We start from the raw sequence: 27,945 nt of genomic DNA, 5'->3' as shown, positions 1-27,945 counted from the left end.
AGGCTAGAGTATACAAATGAGTTTTAAGATGGGACTTAAATGCTTCTACTGAGGTAGCATCTCTAATTGTTACCGGGAGGGCATTCCATAGTACTGGAGCCCCAATAGAAAACGCTCTATAGCCCGCAGACTTTTTTTGGGCTCTGGGAATCACTAATAAGCCGGAGTTCTTTGAACGCAGATTTCTTGCCGGGACATATGGTACAATGCAATCGACAAGATAGGACGGAGCTAGACCGTGTAGTATTTTATACGTAAGTAGTAAAACCTTAAAGTCACATCTTAAGTGCACAGGAAGCCAGTGCAGGTGAGCCAGTATAGGCGTAATATGATCAAACTTTCTTGTTCTTGTCAAAAGTCTAGCAGCCGCATTTTGTACCAACTGTAATCTTTTAATGCTAGACATAGGGAGCCCCGAAATAATAGGTTACAGTAGTCGAGACGAGACGTAATGAACGCATGAATAATGATCTCAGCGTCGCTAGTGGATAAAATAGACCGAATTTTAGCGATATTACGGAGATGGAAGGAGGCCGTTTTAGTAACACTCTTAATGTGTGACTCAAACGAGAGAGTTGGGTCGAAGGAGGAGCATCAGACGGCGAAGAAATCATCATTTGGGTTTGATTGGCGTCACGATCTGATCTTTGTCCTTTTTTAACAAGCCAGAAAATAAGACTGACTTTTTGTCAGGGATGCCGTCAAGCTGAAGAAGGAGTCCTATCGGGTTCTTTTGGCTCATGGGACTCCTGAGGCAGCGGGCAGGTACCGACAGGCCGAGCGGTGTGCGGCTTCAGCGGTCGCGGAGGCAAAAACTCGGACACGGGAGGAGTTCGGTGAGGCCATGGAAAACGACTTCCGGACGGCTTCGAAGCAATTCTGGACCACCATCCGCCGCCTCAGGAAGGGGAAGCAGTGCACTATCAACACCGTGTATGGCGAGGATGGTGTTCTGCTGACCTCGACTGCGGATGTTGTGGATCGGTGGAGGGAGTACTTCGAAGACCTCCTCAATCCCACCAACACGTCTTCCTATGAGGAAGCAGTGCCTGGGGAGTCTGTGGTGGGCTCTCCTATTTCTGGGGCTGAGGTAGTTAAAAAGCTCCTCGGTGGCAAGGCCCCGGGGGTAGATGAGATCCGCCCGGAGTTCCTTAAGGCTCTGGATGCTGTGGGGCTGTCTTGGTTGACAAGACTCTGCAGCATCGCGTGGACATCGGGGGCGGTACCACTGGATTGGCAGACCGGGGTGGTGGTTCCTCTCTTTAAGAAGGGGAACCGGAGGGTGTGTTCTAACTATCGTGGGATCACACTCCTCAGCCTTCCCGGTAAGGTCTATTCAGGTGTACTGGAGAGGAGGCTACGCCGGATAGTCGAACCTCGGATTCAGGAGGAACAGTGTGGTTTTCGTCCTGGTCGTGGAACTGTGGACCAGCTCTGTACACTGGGCAGGGTCCTTGAGGGTGCATGGGAGTTTGCCCAACCAGTCTACATGTGTTTTGTGGACTTGGAGAAGGCATTCGACCGTGTCCCTCGGAAAGTCCTGTGGGGAGTGCTCAGAGAGTACGGGGTATCGGACTGTCTGATTGTGGCAGTCCGCTCCCTGTATGATCAGTGCCAGGCGGTACCTCTGGATTGGCAGACCGGGGTGGTGGTTCCTCTCTTTAAGAAGGGGAACCGGATGGTGTGTTCTAACTATCGTGGGATCACACTCCTCAGCCTTCCCGGTAAGGTTTATTCAGGTGTACTGGAGAGGAGGCTACGCCGGATAGTCGAACCTCGGATTCAGGAGGAACAGTGTGGTTTTCGTCCTGGTCGTGGAACTGTGGACCAGCTCTATACTCTGGGCAGGGTCCTTGAGGGTGCATGGGAGTTTTCCCAACCAGTCTACATGTGCTTTGTGGACTTGGAGAAGGCATTCGACCGTGTACCTCGGGAAGTCCTGTGGGGAGTGCTCAGAGAGTACGGGGTATCGGACTGTCTGATTGTGGCAGTCCGCTCCCTGTATGATCAGTGCCAGAGCTTGGTCCGCATTGCCGGTAGTAAGTCGGACACGTTTCCAGTGAGGGTTGGACTCCGCCAAGGCTGCCCTTTGTCACCGATTCAGTTCATAACTTTTATGGACAGAATTTCTAGGCGCAGTCAAGGCGTTGAGGGGATCCGGTTTGGTGGCTGCAGGATTAGGTCGCTGCTTTTTGCAGATGATGTGGTCCTGATGGCTTCATCTGGCCAGGATCTTCAGCTCTCGCTGGATCGGTTCGCAGCCGAGTGTGAAGCGACTGGGATGAGAATCAGCACCTCCAAGTCCGAGTCCATGGTTCTCGCCCGGAAAAGGGTGGAGTGCCATCTCCGGGTTGGGGAGGAGATCTTGCCCCAAGTGGAGGAGTTCAAGTACCTCGGAGTCTTGTTCACGAGTGAGGGAAGAGTGGATCGTGAGATCGACAGGCGGATCGGTGCGGCGTCTTCAGCAATGCGGACGCTGTATTGATCCGTTGTGGTGAAGAAGGAGCTGAGCCGGAAGGCAAAGCTCTCAATTTACCGGTCGATCTACGTTCCCATCCTCACCTATGGTCATGAGCTTTGGGTTATGACCGAAAGGACAAGATCACGGGTACAAGCGGCCCAAATGAGTTTCCTCCGCCGGGTGGCGGGTCTCTCCCTTAGAGATAGGGTGAGAAGCTCTGTCATTCGGGGGGAGCTCAAAGTAAAGCCGCTGCTCCTCCACATGGAGAGGAGCCAGATAAGGTGGTTCGGGCATCTGGTCAGGATGCCACCCGAACGCCTCCCTAGGGAGGTGTTTAGGGCACGTCCGACCGGTAGGAGGCCGCGGGGAAGACCCAGGACACGTTGGGAAGACTATGTCTCCCGGCTGGCCTGGGAACGCCTCGGGATCCCCCGGGAGGAGCTGGACGAAGTGGCTGGGGAGAGGGAAGTCTGGGCTTCCCTGCTTAGGCTGCTGCCCCCGCGACCCGACCTCGGATAAGCGGAAGAAGATGGATGGATCAAGCACCAAAATATGAATGAATTTTACTTATATAGCACTTTTAAGTTAAAGTGAAGTGAATTATATTTACAAACCCCGTTTCCATATGAGTTGGGAAATTGTGTTAGATGTAAATATAAACGGAATACAATGATTTGCAAATCCTTTTCAAGCCATATTCAGTTGAATATGCTACAAAGACAACATATTTGATGTTCAAACTCATAATTTTTTTTTTTTTTTTGTGCAAATAATCATTAACTTTAGAATTTGATGCCAGCAACACGTGACAAAGAAGTTGGGAAAGGTGGCAATAAATACTGATAAAGTTGAGGAATGCTCATCAAACACTTATTTGGAACATCCCACAGGTGTGCAGGCTAATTGGGAACAGGTGGGTGCCATGATTGGGTATAAAAGTAGATTCCATGAAATGCTCAGTCATTCACAAACAAGGACGGGGCGAGGGTCACCACTTTGTCAACAAATGCCTGAGCAAATTGTTGAACAGTTTAAGAAAAACCTTTCTCAAGCAGCTATTGCAAGGAATTTAGGGATTTCACCATCTACGCTCCGTAATATCATCAAAGGGTTCAGAGAATCTGGAGAAATCACTGCACGTAAGCAGCTAAGCCCGTGACCTTCCATCCCTCAGGCTGTACTGCATCAATAAGTGACATCAGTGTGTAAAGGATATCACCACATGGGCTCAGGAACACTTCAGAAACCCACTGTCAGTAACTACAGTTGGTCGCCACATCTGTAAGTGCAAGTTAAAACTCTCCTATGCAAGGCGAAAACCGTTTATCAACAACACCCAGAAACGCCGTCGGCTTCGCTGGGCCTGAGCTCATCTAAGATGGACTGATACAAAGTGGAAAAGTGTTCTGTGGTCTCACGAGTCCACATTTCAAATTGTTTTTTGGAAACTGTGGACGTCGAAAGAGGAAAAGAACCATCCGGATTGTTCTAGGCGCAAAGTGTAAAAGGCAGCATGTGTGATGGTATGGGGGTGTATTAGTGCCCAAGACATGGGTAACTTACACATCTGTGAAGGCACCATTAATGCTGAAAGGTACATACAGGTTTTGGAGCAACATATGTTGCCATCCAAGCAACGTTACCATGGACGCCCCTGCTTATTTCAGCAAGACAATGCCAAGCCACGTGTTACATCAACGTGGCTTCATAGTAAAAGAGTGCGGGTACTAGACTGGCCTGCCTGTAGTCCAGACCAGATCACCACCAACAAACATTGAGATGCATGCTAACCTGCATCAGCACTGAATTGTACGACTAGATATTGTTGCAATCTGGTGACAAGCGGCGTATGTCTCGTGTAAGCACGTGGTTGTTAATCCAAGGTCGTTTGCTAAAAGGACGACACTGGTGACTGGTTGTCGTCTCAGCTCATCCTGACAACAAAGTGAGTAAAGGAGGCAGCCAATGGAGAGACTTGTTACAAGTGTGGCTACAAAACAAACTTCCATTGGTCTTTTAGCATCGCTTCTTCGCTCACCTCCCCTTCAACAACTATACTATCTATACTAGATCAACAGCTGCATGCAATCTCACCTGGTTGCCAAAACTCTAGATTTCGACACACATCTCGTCTATATCGTCAATTTCCCCCTCTAGAGCTCTGCTTACTCGCACTGTGTGTGGTTAGAGTGTCCGCCCTGAGATGGGTAGGTTGTGAGTTCAAACCCCGGCCGAGTCATACCAAAGACTATAAAAATGGGAGACATTACCTCCCTGCATCAAGGCTTGGAATTGGGGCTTACGAACAATGGGAGACAGGGCTTTCTGCTCCGCCGCTCCCAGTCTGTGGAACACTCTCCCTGACCACCTGAGGGCACCACAGACTGTGGATGTTTTTTTTTTTAAACTTAAAAACCTTTCTTTTTAGATGTATGCGTGCTCGTTCTGGCTATAAGGCTGTTCTAGTTTTTATTTTTATTTATTTATTTTATGATCTGTACAGTTTGAATATATGTGTATATATAAATCATGTGCAAAATTGTCCATGTATTTGATTATTATCTCTTTTTTATGTACCCTGTACAAAAACAAATATTTAGATTGTACTGTTAAAAACTGGCAGCTCAGTTGCCACAATTTTACCGTAATATTTACAGGTTTTTTTTGTTTTTTTTTACAGCGTATAAAATACATTTTTTTTAAAAAGGCTTAAAAACCCTTCTTTTTAAAAAAGCCTTTTTTTTAGATGTATGCGTGCTCGTTCTGGCTATAAGGCTGTTCTAGTTTTTATTTTTATTTTTTTATTTTATGATCTTTTTTTTGTGAATAATATACAGTTTGAATATAAATGTGTATATATAAATCATGTGCAAAATTGTCCATGTATTTGATTATTATCTCTTTTTTTATGTACCCTGTACAAAAACAAATATTTAGATTGTACTGTTAAAAACTGGCAGCTCAGTTGCCACAATTTTACCGTAATATTTACAGTTTTTTTTGTTTTTTTTACAGCATATAAAATAATTTTTTTTTAAAAAGGCTTAAAAACCCTTCTTTTTAAAAAAGATTTTTTTTTAGATGCATGCGTGCTCGTTCTGGCTTTAAGGCTGTTCTAGTTTTTATTTTTATTTTTTTATTTTATGATCTTTTTTTTGTGAATAATATACAGTTTGAATATAAATGTGTATACATAAATCATGTGCAAAATTGTCCATGTATTTGATTATTATCTCTTTTTTATGTACCCTGTACAAAAACAAATATTTAGATTGTACTGTTAAAAACTGCCAGCTCAGTTGCCACAATTTTACCGTAATATTTACAGGTTTTTTTTGTTTTTTTTACAGCATATAAAATAATTTTTTTTTTAAAAGGCTTAAAAACCCTTTTTTTTAAAAAAGCCTTTTTTTTAGATGTATGCGTGCTCGTTCTGGCTATAAGGCTGTTCTAGTTTTTATTTTTATTTATTTATTTTATGATCTTTTTTTTGTGAATAATATACAGTTTGAATATAAATGTGTATATATAAATCATGTGTAAAATTGTCCATGTATTTGATTATTATCTCTTTTTTTTATGTACCCTGTACAAAAACAAATATTTAGATTGTACTGTTAAAAACTGGCAGCTCAGTTGCCACAATTTTACCGTAATATTTACAGTTTTTTTTGTTTTTTTTACAGCATATAAAATAATTTTTTTTTAAAAAGGCTTAAAAACCCTTCTTTTTAAAAAAGATTTTTTTTTAGATGCATGCGTGCTCGTTCTGGCTTTAAGGCTGTTCTAGTTTTTATTTTTATTTTTTTATTTTATGATCTTTTTTTTGTGAATAATATACAGTTTGAATATAAATGTGTATACATAAATCATGTGCAAAATTGTCCATGTATTTGATTATTATCTCTTTTTTATGTACCCTGTACAAAAACAAATATTTAGATTGTAATGTTAAAAACTGCCAGCTCAGTTGCCACAATTTTACCGTAATATTTACAGGTTTTTTTTGTTTTTTTTACAGCATATAAAATAAAAATTTTTTAAAAAGGCTTAAAAACCCTTTTTTTTTAAAAACCCTTTTTTTTAGATGTATGCGTGCTCGTTCTGGCTATAAGGCTGTTGTAGTTTTTATTTTTATTTATTTATTTTATGATCTTTTTTTTGTGAATAATATACAGTTTGAATATAAATGTGTATATATAAATCATGTGTAAAATTGTCCATGTATTTGATTATTATCTCTTTTTTTTAATGTACCCTGTACAAAAACAAATATTTAGATTGTACTGTTAAAAACTGGCAGCTCAGTTGCCAAAATTTTACCGTAATATTTACAGTTTTTTTTGTTGTTTTTTTACAGCATATAAATTTTTTTTTTTTTAAAAGGCTTAAAAACCCTTCTTTTTAAAAAAGCCTTTTTTTTTAGATGTATGCGTGCTCGTTCTGGCTATAAGGCTGTTCTAGTTTTTATTTTTATTTATTTATTTTATGATCTTTTTTTTTTGTGAATAATATACAGTTTGAATATAAATGTGTATATATAAATCATGTGCAAAATTGTCCATGTATTTGATTATTATCTCTTTTTTTATGTACCCTGTACAAAAACAAATATTTAGATTGTACTGTTAAAAACTGGCAGCTCAGTTGCCACAATTTTACCGTAATATTTACATTTTTTTTTTGTTTTTTTTACAGCATATAAAATAAAAAAAATTAAAAAAGGCTTAAAAACCCTTCTTTTTAAAAAAAGCCTTTTTTTAGATGTATGCGTGCTCGTTCTGGCTATAAGGCTGTTCTAGTTTTTATTTTTATTTATTTATTTTATGATCTTTTTTTGTGAATAATATACAGTTTGAATATAAATGTGTATATATAAATCATGTGCAAAATTGTCCATGTATTTGATTATTATCTCTTTTTTATGTACCCTGTACAAAAACAAATATTTAGATTGTACTGTTAAAAACTGGCAGCTCAGTTGCCACAATTTTACCGTAATATTTACAGGTTTTTTTTGTTTTTTTTACAGCATATAAAATAAAAATTTTTTAAAAAGGCTTAAAAACCCTTCTTTTTAAAAAAGCCTTTTTTTAGATGTATGCGTGCTCGTTCTGGCTATAAGGCAGTTCTAGTTTTTATTTTTATTTATTTATTTTATGATCTTTTTTTTGTGAATAATATACAGTTTGAATATAAATGTGTATATATAAATCATGTGTAAAATTGTCCATGTATTTGATTATTATCTCTTTTTTTATGTACCCTGTACAAAAACAAATATTTAGATTGTACTGTTAAAAACTGGCAGCTCAGTTGCCACAATTTTACCGTAATATTTACAGTTTTTTTTTGTTTTTTTTACAGCATATAAAATAATTTTTTTTTAAAAAGGCTTAAAAACCCTTTTTTTTTAAAAACCCTTTTTTTTAGATGTATGCGTGCTCGTTCTGGCTATAAGGCTGTTGTAGTTTTTATTTTTATTTATTTATTTTATGATCTTTTTTTTGTGAATAATATACAGTTTGAATATAAATGTGTATATATAAATCATGTGTAAAATTGTCCATGTATTTGATTATTATCTCTTTTTTTTTATGTACCCTGTACAAAAACAAATATTTAGATTGTACTGTTAAAAACTGGCAGCTCAGTTGCCACAATTTTACCGTAATATTTACAGTTTTTTTTGTTGTTTTTTTACAGCATATACATTTTTTTTTTTTAAAAAGGCTTAAAAACCCTTCTTTTTAAAAAAGCCTTTTTTTTTAGATGTATGCGTGCTCGTTCTGGCTATAAGGCTGTTCTAGTTTTTATTTTTATTTATTTATTTTATGATCTTTTTTTTTTGTGAATAATATACAGTTTGAATATAAATGTGTATATATAAATCATGTGCAAAATTGTCCATGTATTTGATTATTATCTCTTTTTTTATGTACCCTGTACAAAAACAAATATTTAGATTGTACTGTTAAAAACTGGCAGCTCAGTTGCCACAATTTTACCGTAATATTTACATTTTTTTTTTGTTTTTTTTACAGCATATAAAATAAAAAAAATTAAAAAAGGCTTAAAAACCCTTCTTTTTAAAAAAAGCCTTTTTTTAGATGTATGCGTGCTCGTTCTGGCTATAAGGCTGTTCTAGTTTTTATTTTTATTTATTTATTTTATGATCTTTTTTTGTGAATAATATACAGTTTGAATATAAATGTGTATATATAAATCATGTGCAAAATTGTCCATGTATTTGATTATTATCTCTTTTTTTATGTACCCTGTACAAAAACAAATATTTAGATTGTACTGTTAAAAACTGGCAGCTCAGTTGCCACAATTTTACCGTAATATTTACAGGTTTTTTTTGTTTTTTTTACAGCATATAAAATAAAAATTTTTAAAAAAGGCTTAAAAACCCTTCTTTTTAAAAAAGCCTTTTTTTTTTAGATGTATGCGTGCTCGTTCTGGCTATAAGGCTGTTCTAGTTTTTATTTTTATTTATTTATTTTATGATCTTTTTTTTGTGAATAATATACAGTTTGAATATAAATGTGTATATATAAATCATGTGCAAAATTGTCCATGTATTTGATTATTACCTCTTTTTTATGTACCCTGTACAAAAACAAATATTTAGATTGTACTGTTAAAAACTGGCAGCTCAGTTGCCACAATTTTACCGTAATATTTACAGGTTTTTTTTGTTTTTTTTACAGCATATAAAATAATTTTTTTTTAAAAAGGCTTAAAAACCCTTCTTTTTAAAAAAGCCTTTTTTTTTTTAGATGTATGCGTGCTCATTCTGGCTATAAGGCTGTTCTAGTTTTTATTTTTATTTATTTATTTTGTGATCTTTTTTTGTGTGAATAATATACAGTTTGAATATAAATGTGTATATATAAATCATGTGTAAAATTGTCCATGTATTTGATTATTATCTCTTTTTTTATGTACCCTGTACAAAAACAAATATTTAGATTGTACTGTTAAAAACTGGCAGCTCAGTTGCCACAATTTTACCGTAATATTTACAGTTTTTTTTGTTTGTTTTTACAGCATATAAAATAAAATAAATTAAAAAAGGCTTAAAAACCCTTTTTTTTAAAAAAGCCTTTTTTTAGATGTATGCGTGCTCGTTCTGGCTATAAGGCTGTTCTAGTTTTTATTTTTATTTATTTATTTTATGATCTTTTTTTTGTGAATAATATACAGTTTGAATATAAATGTGTATATATAAATCATGTGTAAAATTGTCCATGTATTTGATTATTATCTCTTTTTTTTATGTACCCTGTACAAAACCAAATATTTAGATTGTACTGTTAAAAACTGGCAGCTCAGTTGCCACAATTTTACCGTAATATTTACAGGTTTTTTTTGTTTTTTTTACAGCATATAAAATAATTTTTTTTTAAAAAGGCTTAAAAACCCTTCTTTTTAAAAAAGCCTTTTTTTTTTTAGATGTATGCGTGCTCGTTATGGCTATAAGGCTGTTCTAGTTTTTATTTTTATTTATTTATTTTATGATCTTTTTTTTGTGAATAATATACAGTTTGAATATAAATGTGTATATATAAATCATGTGTAAAATAGTCCATGTATTTGATTATTATCTCTTTTTTATGTACACTGTACAAAAACATATATTTAGATTGTACTGTTAAAAACTGGCAGCTCAGTTGCCACAATTTTACCGTAATATTTACAGGTTTTTTTTGTTTTTTTTACAGCATATAAAATAAATTTTTTTAAAAAAGGCTTAAAAACCCTTCTTTTTAAAAAAGCCTTTTTTTTTTAGATGTATGCGTGCTCGTTCTGGCTATAAGGCTGTTCTAGTTTTTATTTTTATTTATTTATTTTATGATCTTTTTTTGTGTGAATAATATACAGTTTGAATATAAATGTGTATATATAAATCATGTGCAAAATTGTCCATGTATTTGATTATTATCTCTTTTTTATGTACCCTGTACAAAAACAAATATTTAGATTGTACTGTTAAAAACTGGCAGCTCAGTTGCCACAATTTTACCGTAATATTTACAGTTTTTTTTTTTTTTTTTTACAGCATATAAAATAAAAATTTTAAAAAAAGGCTTAAAAACCCTTCTTTTTAAAAAAGCCTTTTTTTTTTAGATGTATGCGTGCTCGTTCTGGCTATAAGGCTGTTCTAGTTTTTATTTTTATTTCTTTATTTTATGATCTTTTTTGTGTGAATAATATACAGTTTGAATATAAATGTGTATATATAAATCATGTGTAAAATTGTCCATGTATTTGATTATTATCTCTTTTTTTATGTACCCTGTACAAAAACAAATATTTAGATTGTACTGTTAAAAACTGGCAGCTCAGTTGCCACAATTTTACCGTAATATTTACTGTTTTTTTTACAGCATATAAAATAAAAATTTTAAAAAAAGGCTTAATAACCCTTCTTTTTAAAAAAGCCTCTTTTTTTGATGTATGCGTGCTCGTTCTGGCTATAAGGCTGTTCTAGTTTTTATTTTTATTTTTTTATTTTATGATCTTTTTTTTGTGAATAATATACAGTTTGAATATAAATGTGTATATATAAATCATGTGTAAAATTGTCCATGTATTTGATTATTATCTCTTTTTTATGTACCCTGTACAAAAACAAATATTTAGATTGTACTGTTAAAAACTGGCAGCTCAGTTGCCACAATTTTACCGTAATATTTACAGGTTTTTTTGTTTTTTTTTACAGCATATAAAATAAAAAAAATTAAAAAAGGCTTAAAAACCCTTCTTTTAAAAAAAGCCTTTTTTTTTAGATATATGTTAATTCTAGTTTTTATTTGTATTTATTTGTATTATCTTTTTAGTAATTTTTTTAATACACTGTAGCACTTTGAGGTTGTTTACTCAATAGAAAGTGCTTTTTTACAAATAAAATCTATTATTATTGGAGATGTCCGATATTATCGGCCGATAAATGCTTTAAAATGTAATTTTCACACACACACACAAGTGAATGCAATCATACTTGGTCAACAGCCATACAGGTCACACTGAGGGTGGCCGTATAAACAACTTTAACACTGTTACAAATATGCGCCACACTGTGAACCCACACCAAACAAGAGTGACAAACACATTTCGGGAGAACATCCGCACCGTAACACAACATAAACACAACAGAACAAATACCCAGAAGCCCTTGCAGCACTAACTCTTCTGGGACGCTACAATGTACACCGCCCGCTACCCCGCCCACCTCAACCTCCTCATGCTCTCTCAAGGAGAGCATGTCCCAAATCCCAAGCTGCTGTTTTGAGACATGTTAAAAAAAAATAATGCACTTTGTGACTTCAATAATAAATATGGCATTTTTTTACATAACTTGAGTTGATTTATTTTGGAAAACCTTGTTACATTGTTTAATGCATCCAAAAAATTAGGCATAATAATGTGTTCATTCCGCCACTGTATATATCAGTATCGCTTGATATCGGAATCGGTAATTAAGAGTTGGGGAATATCGGATATCGGCAAAAAAGCCATTATCGGACATCTGTAATTATTATTATTATTATTAAATCACCAAAAATGATTCCCGGTGCTGCCCACTGCTCCCCTCACAAGGGTGATGGGTCAAATGCAGAGAATAATTCCGCCACACCTCGTGTGTGTGTGTGTGTGTGTGTGTGTGTGTGTGTGTGAGTGTGTGTGTGTGTGTGTGTGTGTGTGTGTGTGTGTGAGACAATCATTGGTACTTTAACTTTAAACCATATTTCCAGCCTGTAGAATCCACGCGTCCGTGTCATCCTAATTCTTGCATGTGATCCTCTCAGGCAGCGGTGGCTCTCCAGGAGAGCACCTGGAAGGAGGTCTACCCCATGGACTACTACTCCAATCAGAGCCTGGGGCCTTGGACCCCCAACCACCAGGACCACCGGCCCGTGCGGGCGCCACGCACCCAGGCTCAGGTGAGAGACTCTCTCTAGCACACGCTGCTACATACCTGCCAACTACTCCGGTTTTCCCGTAATTAGAACGGTTTTCATCAACCTATTCCGGGTTACGGTTGCAGTGATAATAAATACGGTTTTTCATTAATTAAAAAAAAATATTTTTTTAAAAGTTTTATTCACGAAATCGCGTAACAACAATGACAATCGACACTGCTTCCCGTAACTTCCTATCGAGCCATTCCGAATGCCATGTGCGAGGCTATTTATAGCACCGCTGCCAAGCACCAGTTGCCATTGTTTCCAAACGAGCGAACGATCATGGAATCAGCCGGAGAAAAAATCGCAAACGAGTCTTAAACCGAAAAAGAAAACCGCAGTCATTCCGTGAAGAATATTCAAAAGCCTATCCGGGAATAATTATCCGTTCCAAAAAGGGTGAAAACTACGCGAATTACACCTTGTGCAGACAAGATTTTTTCGATCGGACACGGAGGAATTAGCCATGTAAAAGACCACGTTGGGACAAAAAAACACAAGTCTAATGCCGTTGCTAGCGATACAAGTTGAAAACTTTCAACGTTTTTCGTCGCCCAAACAGATTCTTTGGATGTGATAAATGCCGGACTTTTATTTACGGAGGCAATAATTGAGCATGGACTTCCAATCGCACTGGCTGATCACATGGGACAGTTAAATGTTTGTAATGCAACCTTTAAAAATCATTACGCGGTGATCGCGGTCCCAAAAATAAACTTTTCTTGCATGATAATGTCCAGAAAAACTCACTTTATATTACTATAGAGTCCTTTTAACGAATGAGTTTATCACAAACCTTAAATGAAAGAAGTCCTTTGTTCTCCTGCACCATGCATGCGCTTTGGCTTTGCTTCGTGTTTGGTGCGCAATCCTGTCGGCTGTATTTCACAGCATGTCTTTGACAACTTGAAGTGGCATACAACATTTAAAACAAAGGGGTTATAGGAACAATCACTTTCAGTGTTTTATGCCACTTCAAGTTGTCAAAGACGGTATGCTGGTGCCCGACTGCCACAAGTGGAACAAACATTTGAAACAAAGGGGTTATAGGAACAATCACTTTCAGTGTTTTATGCCACTTCAAGTAAACTTATCATAAAGTTACCATATCATTTTTGCAGTATGATCAATCTGATAGAATACATTTGGATTTTAGCCACAAAAAGGTAATAACACCAATGTTATCTATTGGAATTGTTTAGTACTGTTATACTGTTAAAAGTGTTTGTACTATTTATGCTTTCAAGTCCAAGTTGAAGAAATCTTGTTAAATGTTGACAGCATAACTACCAAAATACAGAAGTATGTCCTTAATATTTTTGCAGTGCTATTTCTGTTGAAAAGTTAAAAATGATTACGAATATTCAAAAGCCTATCCGGGAATAATTATCCGTTCCAAAAAGGGTGAAAACTACGCGAATTGCACCTTGTGCAGACAAGATTTTTTCGATCGGACACGGAGGAATTAGCGATGTAAAAGACCACGTTGGGACAAAAAAAACACAAGTCTAATGCCGTTGCTAGCGATACAAGTGGAAAACTTTCAACGTTTTTCGTCGCCCAAACAGATTCTTTGGATGTGATAAATGCCGAAGTTTTATTTACGGAGGCAATAATTGAGCACGGACTTCCAATCGCACTGGCCGATCACATGGGACAGTTAAATGTTTGTAATGCAACCTTTAAAAATCATTACGCGGTGATCGCGGTCCCAAAAATAAACTTTTCTTGCATGATAATTTCCAGAAAAACTCGCTTTATATTACTATAGAGTCCTTTTAACGAATGAGTTTGATGGTTAATCACAAACCTTAAATGAAAGAAGTCCTTTGTTCTCCTGCACCATGCATGCGCTTTGGCCTTGCTTCGTGTTTGGTGCGCAATCCTGTCGGCTGTATTTCACGGCACGTCTTTGACAACTTGAAGTGGCATACAATATTTAAAACAAAGGGGTTATAGGAACAATCACTTTCAGTGTTTTATGCCACTTCAAGTTGTCAAAGACGGTATGCTGGTGCCCGACTGCCACAAGTGGAACAAACATTTGAAACAAAGGGGTTATAGGAACAATCACTTTCAGTGTTTTATGCCACTTCAAGTAAACTTATCATAAAGTTACCATATCATTTTTGCAGTATGATCAATCTGATAGAATCAATTTGGATTTTAGCCACAAAAAGGTAATGACACCAATGTTATCTATTGGAATTGTTTAGTACTGTTATACTGTTAAAAGTGTTTATACTATTGATGCTTTCAAGTCCAAGTTGAAGAAATCTTGTTAAATGTTGACAGCATAACTACCAAAATACAGAAGTATGTCCTTAATATTTTTGCAGTGCTATTTCTGTTGAAAAGTTCAAATGATTACATTAGAGATGTGATGTGCCACTTTTCAAGTGTCTGATGGCTTCAATTAGGGCTGCAGCGAAAGATTATTTTTCTATCGATTAATCTATAGATTATTTTTTCGATTAATCGGTTAATCTATAGATTATTTTTTCGATTAATCTATAGATTATTTTTCCTTTTACCGATTATTTTTTTTATTTAAAATGAAGAGGAAAAAATAAATGTAGGCCAGTTTTTTCAAAAGGCATGGCTTTTATTTACAAAAAAAAAAAGTATGGCCACTCAGTCAACATTGACAACAACATGACAAAATATTCTGTAACAATGTAAACATTTAAAACTTTTAACATTTAACAAAATTAAAAGTAGCTTATTTGCTTTTTAATGTGCAAATATAAAAGTAAACATCCAGTGCAAATCTTAATATTCTGGAATAGTATAAGCATTTCAAAAGTAAAAGTATTGCTTATTTTGCTTTAAAATGTGCAAAAATAAAGATAAACATCCAATACAAAAAAGTGCAAAACGGAAATATTCTGTAACAAGTGTAAACATTTCAACAAAAGTAAAAGTATTGCTTATTTGCTAAAATGTGCAAAAATAAAGCTAAACATCCAATACAAAAAAGTGTACAGTGTAAACATTTCAACAAAAGTAAAAGTATTGCTTATTTTGCTTAATAACACAACAATGATAGTATGATTAAAGTGAAAGTTAATTGTTGGTTTGTACATAGTATATGTAACTGTTAATGTTGTAAAAGGTATTTGCACAACTAATTAACGTTAGCGTTTGTGACACGTCTTGTGCCGTGGGGTTCTTTCAGGACCGACAGACTGAACGCCAGACGGCTTTGCCAGGTTTACAATCTTTTAATTTTACACAAAGTCTTTTCTCTTCCAACTCTTTTCTCTTTCTTTCCTCGCTTTTCGGCTCCTCTTCCTCGCTCGCTCGTCGTCCCCTGTCTCTTGCGGCGTCGCTCCCGGCGCGCCCCGCCTCGCCGCTCGCTCGCCGCCGCCGCCTCTCCACAGCGTTAAAGAGGAGCGCGTCTTTGTAAACACTGAACAGGCACGCCAAACGCGCCTCTCAGAGCGAAACGGTGCTTTAGTTTATGAATTTACAACGCAGATACAAATGACACATTCATGTTTTTGTGTAATAATGACAACGTATACGCACGCGGACGATTGACTTGTTGATGGTGATGGCAAGAACGCTGTCGGGGGTTTTCTTTTCAAATGTTCGTTCATAGCCGTTGTGCTGCTATGATAGGCCATTTCCGCTCGACACAGTGTGCATACAACAACATTATTAGGCCGTTTATTGAAATACTCCGACACTTTTGACGACTTTTGGCGTGCTTTGTTCCCCTCGCTCGCATCGTCTGCTTTGCGCTCCGCCATGACAGTAGTGTGACGTAAATATGCGACGCGCCGACGCACAAAAACGGCGTCGACGTATTTACGTAACCGATGACGTCGACTACGTCGACGCGTCGTTTCAGCCTTAATTTTCATTCATTTTTCATATTTTGAATTCTTTTGAAAGGCTTACAAAAAAAACGACATTTGAATTGTAATTCCATGCTATTGACAGAACTATTCATTTTAATGAAGTTAGCTTACCATGTTTACAGTATGATAATTGTGATAGAAATGTGAATTTTAGGCACAGAATATTTTTTTACAATTGAACAAGGCAGTGTATTATACAAGCTTGGACAGAAAGTTAATAACAGAGGTGGGTAGTAACGCGCTACATTTACTCCGTTACATCTACTTGAGTAACTTTTGGGATAAATTGTACTTCTAAGAGTAGTTTTAATGCAACATACTTTTACTTTTACTTGAGTATATTTATAGAGAAGAAACGCTACTTTTACTCCGCTACTTTTATCTACATTCAGCTCGCTACTAATTTTTATCCATCAATTAATGCACGCTTTGTTTGTTTTGGTCTGTCAGACAGACCTTCATAGTGCCTGCGTTTCAACAAATACAGTCACTGGTGACGTTCACTCCGTTCCACCAATCAGATGCAGTCACTGGTGACGTTGGACCAATCAAACAGAGCCAGGGGTCACATGACCTGACTTAAACAAGTTGAAAAACTTATTGGGGTGTTACCATTTAGTGGTCAATTGTACGGAATATGTACTGTACTGTGCAATCTACTAATACAAGTTCCAATCAATCAATCAATCAAAAGTGTGAAGGAAAAAAGACCATTTTTTATTTCAACCGTAAGCCTAAAGACTGACTGCACAGTTCCTGTCTTCACAATAAAAGTGCCGCTCCATCGCGCCTGCGCTTTCAAAATAAGAGTCTCCGAAAGCCTGCGCAAACAAGCTAGCAAGCTACGGAGTTTGCCGCCAATGTATTTCTTGTAAAGTGTATAAAAACGAATATGGAAGCTGGACATATAAGATGCCAAAAACCAACCACTTTCATGTGGTATTAGACAGAAAGGAGGAACTTTTTTTCTCCTCCATTTGAAAACGTGGACGTTATCATCACTACTGTCTGATTACAATCAATGCAAGTCATCAGAATCAGGTAATACACCAACTTATATTCTTGTCTTCATGAAAGAAAGGAATCTATATGTGTTAAACATGCATGTATATTCATTAAAACACTATTAACATGTAAACAAAAACGGCAAAAAAAAAATATATAAATTATATACTGTATATATCTATGTATATATATATTAGAGATGCGCGGTTTGCGGACACAACCGCGGAGTCCGCGGATTATCCGCGGATCGGGCGGATGAAATTTAAAAAAATAAGATTTTATCTGCTCGCGGGTCGGGTCGGGCGGATTAATTAGATATTTTTTTTATTTTTACTTTTATTTTATTTTTTGCGGGTGGCAGTTAAACCAATTGGGAAATATATATACATAGTTAAATGTTGTTACCCACATACGAAAAACGAGCAGGCACCTGCTGCATATGCCACAACAGATGGAAAAAAAAAAAAGAGATGGACACTTTTACGGAGCGGAGAAGGGACGCCTCGCCGGGGTCCGGGACCGAGGCCCCTTCCCCCGAGAGGGCCCCACCGGGAGCCGTAGCTGAGGCGATCCGCGAGAAGGGCCTGACGCACGTCCAGGGTCACTACCGCGCCCACCGCACCGACACCCCGCCTCGTCCGTTTTCGACGCGGCCGGCGTCACGCGCAGCAGGTAAGCAGCTTACCTGCCCGCCACCCCCGTGGCCGGGGGCTCGTAACATGGGTCACTCCGCGCGCTCCGCCCGCGCAGCTTACCTGCTTGCCACCCCTGTTGCCGGGGGCGCGTAAAAGGGGTCACTCCGCGCTCAGTGCGCTCACGAAAGGGGTGGGGCTCACCCTGGTTGATATAGAGAGCAGGACAGTGGCCATGGAATTTCATTTAAGGTTTGTGATAAACCATCAAACTCATTCGTTAAAAGGACTCTATAGTAATATAAAGCGAATTTTTCTGGACATTATCATGCAAGAAAAGTTTATTTTTGGGATCGCGATCACCGCGTAATGATTTTTAAAGGTTGCATTACATTATTAACTGTCCCATGTGATCAGCCAGTGCGATTGGAAGTCCATGCTCAATTATTGCCTCCGTAAATAAAACTTCGGCATTCATCACATCCAAAGAATCTGTTTGGGCGACGAAAAACGTTGAAAGTTTTCCACTTGTATCGCTAGCAACGGCATTAGACTTGTGTTTTTTTGTCCCAACGTGGTCTTTTACATGGCTAATTCCTCCGTGTCCGATCGAAAAATCTTGTCTGCACAAGGTGCAATTCGCGTAGTTTTCACCCTTTTTTTTTTTTTTTATTAATATTAGATATATAACAACGGGCGGATGGCGGGCGGGTGCAGTTCTGATCAAACGTTACATCGGGTGGATGGCGGATGGTTGACGACTTTCTGACGCGGTTGCGGATGACATAAATTGCCTATCCGCGCATCTCTAATATATATATATATATATATATATGTGTGTGTGTATATATATATATATATATATATATATGTATATATGTGTGTGTGTGTATGTATATATATATATATATATGTATATATGTGTGTGTGTGTATGTATATATATATATATACATATATATATATATATATATATATATATATATATATATATATATATATATATATATATATATATGATATGTGTGTGTATGTTACTCATCAGTTACTCAGTACTTGAGTAGTTTTTTTACAACATACTTTTTACTTTTACTCAAGTAAATATTTGGGTGACTACTCCTTACTTTTACTTGAGTAATAAATCTCTAAAGTAACAGTACTCTTACTTGAGTACAATTTCTGGCTACTCTACCCACCTCTGGTTAATAATGACACCAATTTTTTTTTTTTTATGGAATTGTTTAGTACTGTTTTACCATTTGTTTACTGTAAAAAGTGTTTATACTTTCAACGAACAAATTGAAGTCTTGTGAAAGGTTGACAGGATAACTGGCATTAACTGTCAAAATAATTTCAAACTATCGAAGTTAGCTTACAGAATAAACATGCCAATCAACCCGTATGATTTTTGCTGTAATATTTTTGTTTTGAAAAGTCACTGTGACTGATAGAAAAGTGATGGTTTTAGCAACATTTTAACCTGTCTGAATGCAATCAATCATTTTGCGTCGGCCAGGACTTTGTCCTGGACCTGGACCCTGGCTACTAGGTTTTTCTGATTTCAAAAGTTGGCAGGTATGCTGCTCCACTGACACCTAGTGGTGCAACACGTGAACATTCCATTGGCCTTCCTCATTTTTGACAATAACTGCTTGGATTTGCTCTGCAGAAATGCTGCCAGCCAGGCAAGGTGTGCACCCAAACGCAGTGCGCCCCCGGTGGCTGCTAACCAGACGGCATTTTACTCTGAAAGTGAGCATTGGTGCAGGAAGGAAAAGTGCCATAAAGAATCCGTCGGTGCTCGCTGCTGCAAATAGATCAAACCCTGCATATATTCCAGAGATAGACCCCCGTGCAGAGCTCATGTTTATGAATGCATGAGTCACTTCCAGGTTTCTACCTCTCTCGCTCCTCCTGTAACGGAGACACGCCTTCAGGTGTTTTAAGTCAACGACCAAGAGTCCGATCATGGTGACTTTGAACACAACGCGACCCACTTGACCTTGAACACAATGTGTTGCAGCCCACATCTACTTTTATTTATTCACCTTCTGCAAAAAGAGTCAATAAAAAGTCACTCAGATTATGAGCGTTATGTCCAATTGCAGAGGTGGGACCAAGTCATTGTTTTCTCAAGTCACAAGTAAGTCTCAAGTCTTTGCCCTCAAGTCCGAGTCAAGTCCCGAGTCAAGACAGGCAAGCCCCGAGTCAAGTCCAAAGTCAAGACTGGAAAGTCTCAAGTCAAGTCCGAAGTCCTGCATTTTGAGTTTCGAGTCCTTTCAAGTCCTTTTAACCACAGACTAATATATTAACACAGATTGTGTATGCTTTTCAAACGCTGTATTTATTTATTAAAACAAGTGCATTTTAAATTGCAGGAAAGAAAATTGTGCTGACATTGCACTTTATAATAGCACTATTAACCAGTCATTTTAAACATTAACTCATTCCTTTACAGAACAAACACATTGAAAAATAAAGTGCAAATGTACTTATTTGTACAAAAGTGTTAACATTGAAAAAACATGACATATACGTGAACATAACAAAAAAAGTTGTACTTTTTATATGTCAGGGCCCTATGCTGCATTGCATTTGCAAAAGACCAAATTAGCCAAGAGTCTGTCAGTCATTTGTGCACGATGGGGGCGTAGTATGATGCCACCATGGCTGAAAACTCGCTCCACTGGAGCACCGGAGGCAGGCACTGCCAAGACTCTCATGGCCACTCGGAACAGTGAAGGAAGAGTCTTCATGTTCAATGCCCAGAACAAAAGGGGGGAGAGAGTTTTTTTGGGTTGGTGCACTACTTGTAAGTGTATCTTGTGTTTTTTATGTTGATTTAATTAAAAAAGGAAAAAAAATATATATATATATTTCTTGTGCGGCCCGATACCAATCGATCCACGGACCAGTAGCGGGCCGCGGCCCGGTGGTTGGGGACCACTGAGGTAAACAACCAACAGTATGTCAGAAAGCTAGCTAAAACGGTACACATATTCATAATATAGTATACATTTTAACTGACCTTTATTTTACTATTTTTGTCTTTTTTTAGGTGGCTAAAATACGCGGTGCTGCTGACCGCCGTCTAACGTTACGTGTGATATATTGACTAACGTAACCCTGCTTAAAAAAAAATCACTGAACAAAAAGTATGAATAAGGTAGTGAACTGCAACAGATTCCCGTGTTTGCAATAACGTTATAACGTTAGCAGTGAGTTTACAGCCTCACTGATTTAACTACACAGCAAATAAAAGTCACGTTACTTAGCCAATAAACGTTATCTTACATTCAAAACTTACCGTTCTTTGTGCAACTTCAAATGCCGGACGAAGTTGGAAGTTGTTGCCTCTCCATCAGTCATTTTCGCACCGCATGTGTTGCATACTGCAAACCGTTTTGTGTCGACCACCTCGTAATTTTTATACCCAAACAAAATTATTTTAGGTATCATTTTTTGTTCACTGGCGTGTGGTTTGGACATGTCTTCTTCGTTGGTTGTCCTGCAATTTGATTGGATGAATGCTGTGTGATGAAAACAAAGTAGATCTAATTTGATTGGCTGTTGTACTGAGAGCACACCAGCTGACACACGCAACGCTGATAGACAAGTACACAATGAAAAATACGGAGCGCTCCCGAATAACTTTTTCATCTTTGGGTTTTGGGGAAAGTAGCAAGTCATGTCAAGTCATGTCAATTCAAAAGGCTCAAGTCCAAGTGAAGTCACAAGTCATTGATGTTAAAGTCTAAGTCGAGTTGCAAGTCTTTTTACATTTTGTCAAGTCGAGTCTAAAGTCATCAAATTCATGACTCGAGTCTGACTCGAGTCCAAGTCATGTGACTCGAGTCCACACCTCTGTCCAATTGCATGAGGAAAAATGACCAAAAAAGGGTTGTTTAGTGCAGCAAATGCCAGGTGGAAGGCAGCGTGAGTCACGACTGTGCTCGTTACTTATTGATGGGGGGATTCTGTCGATAAATAAATATAGAAAGACAAAAATGTGCCGCAGCGGAAGAAAGTGGACTGACAGCAGCCTGACGTCTCGGCACGAGCTGAGAACAATTCTCTCCAGTGGGCGGGGCTTCTTCGTTGTGCTGAAACTTTTCCCCCGGAGTTTCTCTGCCGTCTCCTTGGCAACAAGGCGCCACGGACCTGCATGTGTGTCCTACATGCAGGCTGCAGGTGCACGAGAAGGAATGCTTGAGTGTTTGTTTTGATTGCCGCATCAAGGCACGGTGGGGAGCGTATATTGAATACATGTTTTCCTTCCCCAAGCCTGACACCGTGGATTCAATAACTGGAGGACTTGTTTCGGATTTTTGTAAACTCCCAGAGACTCGAGACAAGATCAGGAATAGGGATTTATTTTTCAAGCAGACTAAATAGAATTTGTGATTGACACTTAAATATTCCTACTTTTGAACTAATTTAAATTTAAAAAATTACCGTATTTTTCGGAGTATAAGTCGCACCGGCCGAAAATGCTTAATAAAGAAGGAAAATAACATACAGGTAAAAGCCAGTAAATTTGAATATTTTGAAAAACTTGATTTATTTCAGTAATTGCATTCAAAAGGTGTAACTTGTACATTATATTTATTCATTGCACACAGACTGATGCATTCAAATGTTTATTTCATTTAATTTTGATGATTTGAAGTGGCAACAAATGAAAATCCAAAATTCCGTGTGTCACAAAATTAGAATATTACTTAAGGCTAATACAAAAAAGGGATTTTTAGAAATGTTGGCCAACTGAAAAGTATGAAAATGAAAAATATGAGCATGTACAATACTCAATACTTGGTTGGAGCTCCTTTTGCCTCAATTACTGCGTTAATGCGGCGTGGCATGGAGTCCATGAGTTTCTGGCACTGCTCAGGTGTTATGAGAGCCCAGGTTGCTCTGATAGTGGCCTTCAACTCTTCTGCGTTTTTGGGTCTGGCATTCTGCATCTTCCTTTTCACAATACCCCACAGATTTTCTATGGGGCTAAGGTCAGGGGAGTTGGCGGGCCAATTTAGAACAGAAATACCATGGTCTGTAGACCAGGCACGGGTAGATTTTGCGCTGTGTGCAGGCGCCAAGTCCTGTTGGAACTTGAAATCTCCATCTCCATAGAGCAGGTCAGCAGCAGGAAGCATGAAGTGCTCTAAAACTTGCTGGTAGACGGCTGCGTTGACCCTGGATCTCAGGAAACAGAGTGGACCGACACCAGCAGATGACATGGCACCCCAAACCATCACTGATGGTGGAAACTTTACACTAGACTTCAGGCAACGTGGATCCTGTGCCTCTCCTGTCTTCCTCCAGACTCTGGGACCTCGATTTCCAAAGGAAATGCAAAATTTGCTTTCGTCAGAAAACATGACTTTGGACCACTCAGCAGCAGTCCAGCTGGTGTCGGTCCACTCTGTTTCCTGAGATCCAGGGTCAACGCAGCCGTCTACCAGCAAGTTTTAGAGCACTTCATGCTGAATAAGTGTACGTTATATGAGGCATAAATAACCAACTGGTATGTTAACGTAACATATTATGGTAAGAGTCATTCAAATAACTATAACATATAGAACATGCTATACGTTTACCAAACAATCTGTCACTCCTAATCGCTAAATCCCATGAAATCTTATACGTCTAGTCTCTTACGGGAATGAGATAAATAATATTATTTGATATTTTACGCTAATGTGTTAATCATTTCACACATAAGTCGCTCCTGAGTATAAGTCGCACCCCCGGCCAAACTATGAAAAAAAACTGCGACTTATAGTCCGTAAAAATACAATATTTATGGGTTTATTTCCTCGAACAAATCATCACAAAAATATGTTTTTAAACTTTATTACAGGTTAACTTGCAATGTTTACCTGATCGTCTCCACACTTAATGGATATATTAAATAGGCCAAAAGTTTTGACAATGGATAAACCTTCTCATTCAATGTGTTTTCTTTATGTCCATGACTATTTACATTGTAGATTGTCACATCAAAACTATGAATGAACACATGTGGAGTTTTGTACTTAACAACAAAAAGGTGAAATAACTGAAAACATGTTTTGTATTCTAGTTTCTTCAAAATAGCCACACTCTTGGTATTCTCTCCATGAGCTTCAAGCACACCTGTGAAGTGAAAACCATTTTCAGGTGACTACCTCTTGAAGCTCATGGAGAGAATGCCAAGAGTGTGCAAAGCAGTAATCAGAGCAAAGGGTGGCTATTTTGAAGAAACTAGAATATAAAACATGTTTTCAGTTATGTCACCTTTTTTTTGTACATAACTCCACATGTGTTCATTCATAGTTTTGATGTGACAATCTACAATGTAAATAGTCATGAAAATAAAATTAAAAAAAACACATTGAATGAGAAGGTGTGTCCAAACTTTTGGTCTATAATCTATATATATATATATATATATATATATATATATATATATATATATATAGCTATATAGATATATAGATAGATATATGAAGATGAGGTAGATCCCCTCAATTGTGTATGCAATTGAGTGTGTGTATGTATGTATATATAAATATATATATATATATATATATATATATATATATATATATATATATATATATATATATATGTATTTATAAATGTATGCATATATATATATGTATGCAATGTATGCATATATATATATATATATATGTATATATATATATATATATATATATATCAGGGTTTCCCACACATTCATTTATTTGTGGCGGCCCGCCACGATAGAATTACGTCCGCCACAAATTGATTTTTCGGCTTTTGACTCGCTCTACCGCTCATAAAAGCAATGAGACTCTGTCTGTGAATGGAGCTTGTAGTTACAACACCGGTGCAGTAGGTGGCGGCAGCCTACTATGCATTGTAACTCGCCAATAGCAATTAATTCACCTGGTGGGCCAGAAGAAGAAGAAGAATAAGAAGAAGAGGACGGAACGGACCGACCGGATGAAAATACGAGGGTAAGACGTCTTGGCGTTTCACCGACGTGAGCAGCCTGACGCTGCTTTATTAACATCGCCGCTGTTTGCTCGGGGGGCGGGGCAGACGCACGTAGTAACAGTCAGGTGTTTTCATTCGACGAGCTAACGTGTCCAGGTTATAACCCTGTTGTCAATAAACACACGTGGAGACGGTGCTTCAGATACTACGTTAATACTGGAGCTAAATTGTCCACTGTCCACTGCAGCATGTGAATGCAATGAAAAGAATAAAATCTGAGCCAACCAGCTGTTAAAATGTTGTCCAGGTTAATGTTTTGGCCATTAAAGGCCCTTCATTTCAAGATTTCAACTGTGATCGGGCTTTAAACAGGTGGCTGACCTGTTCAGATGGGTGTAACTGCTACTGGTCAAATAATGTGAAATAGCATTTAATTTTACATGTATGCAATGCCATTTAAATCTAATTATAGATAATAATAATAATAAATACTGTGTAGTGTTGTAAATAGTCAACGGGAAGGATTTTAGTAAGATATAAGCCATGAGCACTGGCTCCTGCATGTGTTGAGCTGCTGCCGCTTAAGGTTAGACGGCACTGTACATAGAGCGCTTCTGCTCGTTAGTAATAAATTCTAATGTTGGATGTTCACTCCTTCACACAGATGATGTATAGAAAAATATTTCCAACGGCCGAAAAGGGCTCGACTTGGAGAGGAGGTAGGCCTACAGTCCAGACCACAGGAGGTATTATCTGTTTATTTGTTACTTTTGTAAAATATTGGAGTATAGTTTCACTTTGTTGCTGGTAAATAGTATGGTTGTAGTAGTAGGCTAAAGTTAAATTATTTAGTATGCACTAATTAAAGGGGCAGAGCTTTAAGAGACATTTTAGCTTTTATATTTTATAAGATATATTTTTTGTAAGAACCACAATTAATATATTTCAGTGAATAACTAATTGTTCAAATCTGTATATAAAAATGTACATAAAGTGTTGTAATTATATTCCAACTCCGCGTTCTTCTTGGTCATCGCCGCCCAAAAACAACACCCCCCCCCCGCCGCCCCCCCCCCCCCCATCCCCCCTTCTTTCCCCCCCCCCCCGGCCGGCCACACCACCGCAAATAGACGCCTGTCCTGTGGGAAACACTGTATATATATATATGTATATACACACACACACACATATATATATATATATATATATGTATATATATATATATATATATATATATGTATGTATGTATATATATGAAGATGAGGTAGATCCCCTCAATTGAAAAGTGTGTGCACCCCTGCTTGGATCCATACACTGTATATTCACTTGCAGTCCTACATGTGACCACTAGGCGTCATTGTTGCAATATCTTATTAGCAGTCATGTGGCCACACCAGTCAGGCTTTGGTCTCAAGAGCCAACAGGCATACCACCAATGAATGTGTTAGGGTTTTTTATGTTTAACTACTGCAAGTGGCTGTCTGGTCTATGATTAAAAATCAATCAAAACTGAGCATAATTATGAAAGGGGGAACTTTGTGATTCAGCTCTGTATATATATATATATATATATATATATATATATATATATATATATATGTGTATATATATATATATATATATGTATATGTATATATATGTATATGTATGTATATATATATATATAAATATATATATATATATATATATATATATATATATATATATATATATATATATATATATATATATATATGTATATGTACATATATACTTCAACACCAACCAACAGAGAGGGGTTCTGACCACGGAGCGCACGCAGGACCCACCACCCACTGTGACAACAGCAGAGGTACGTACAGTTCTGAAGAGAACAAATCCACGGAAGGCAGCCGGCAGACAACATCCCTGGCCGGGCCCTCAGGATGTGTTCATCAGAGCTGGCTGATGTACTTGCTGACATATACAACTTGTCACTCGCACAAGCTGGTGTGCCCACCTGCTTCAAGACCACCACCATCGTGCCCCTGCCAAAGAAAAACACTGTGACCTGTCTGAATGACTATCGCCCTGTTGCACTCACCCCAATAGTGATGAAGTGCTTCGAGAGGATAGTCATGTCACACATCAAGAAGACCATCCCAGACACACTGGACCCTTTACAGTTTGCCTACCGGCAGAACCGGTCCACTGAGGATGCAGTCAACACCGTCATCCACACCACCCTCACCCACTCAGAGGGCAAGGACACCTATGCCAGGCTATTATTCATCGACTACAGCTCGGCTTTCAACACGGTCATCCCACAAAAACTCACTGCTAAACTCCTCACTGTTGGTCTGACACCCGCTCTCTGGGACTGGGTCCTGAACTTTCTCACAAACCGGCCCCAGTCAGTCAGAATCGGCAACCAGACATCAGGCACACAGCCTTGGGACCCCCCAAGGCTGTGTGCTGAGCCCCCTATTGTACCGTATTTTCCGCACTATAAGGCGCACCTAAAAACCACAAATTTTCTCAAAAGCTGACAGTGCGCCTTATAACCCGGTGCGCTTTATATATGGATTAATATTAAGATTCATTTTCATAAAGTTTCGGTCTCGCAACTACGGTAAACAGCCGCCATCTTTTTTCCCCGTAGAAGAGGAAGTGCTTCTTCTTCTACGCAAGCAACCGCCAAGGTAAGCACCCGCCCCCATAGAACAGGAAGCGCTTCTTCTTCTACTGTAAGCAACCACCCGCCCGCGTAGAAGAAGAAGAAGAAGCGCGTGGATATTACGTTTCATTTCCTTTGTGTGTTTACATCTGTAAAGACCACAAAATGGCTCCTACTAAGCGACAGGGATCCGGTTCATGAAAAGACGCAATGTCTCCATCCGCACACGGACTACTATTTCACAGCAACTGCCTAAAGACTTTCAAGAAAAGCTGGCTACTTTCCGTGCATATTGTAAAAACAAGATAGCTGAAAAAAAGATCCGGCCAGAGAACATTATCAACATGGACGAGGTTCCACTGACTTTTGATATTCCTGTGAACCGCACTGTGGATACAACGGGAGCACGT

At 37.9% G+C, this 27,945-nt stretch overlaps 1 protein-coding gene across 1 annotated transcript in view; it reads left to right on the top strand.

The window, feature by feature from the left end:
- dph1 (diphthamide biosynthesis 1) overlaps nucleotides 1-19,834 on the top strand; it is a 260,590-nt gene extending 240,756 nt beyond the window's left edge. Inside the window, exons 12-13 of the mRNA XM_061973227.1 lie at nucleotides 12,280-12,414; nucleotides 19,607-19,834. Coding sequence (XP_061829211.1) covers nucleotides 12,280-12,414; nucleotides 19,607-19,666 — 195 coding nt within the window. The 3' untranslated portion in view covers nucleotides 19,667-19,834. The remainder of the gene's footprint in view (nucleotides 1-12,279; nucleotides 12,415-19,606) is intronic.
- The last annotated feature ends 8,111 nt before the right edge of the window (nucleotides 19,835-27,945 follow it).

The sequence above is a fragment of the Nerophis lumbriciformis genome, linkage group LG17 (genome assembly GCF_033978685.3).
Source record: "Nerophis lumbriciformis linkage group LG17, RoL_Nlum_v2.1, whole genome shotgun sequence".
NCBI lineage: Eukaryota > Metazoa > Chordata > Actinopteri > Syngnathiformes > Syngnathidae > Nerophis > Nerophis lumbriciformis.
Note: the sequence above shows the minus strand (reverse complement) of the source record. Positions and strands in the feature narration are given on the sequence as shown.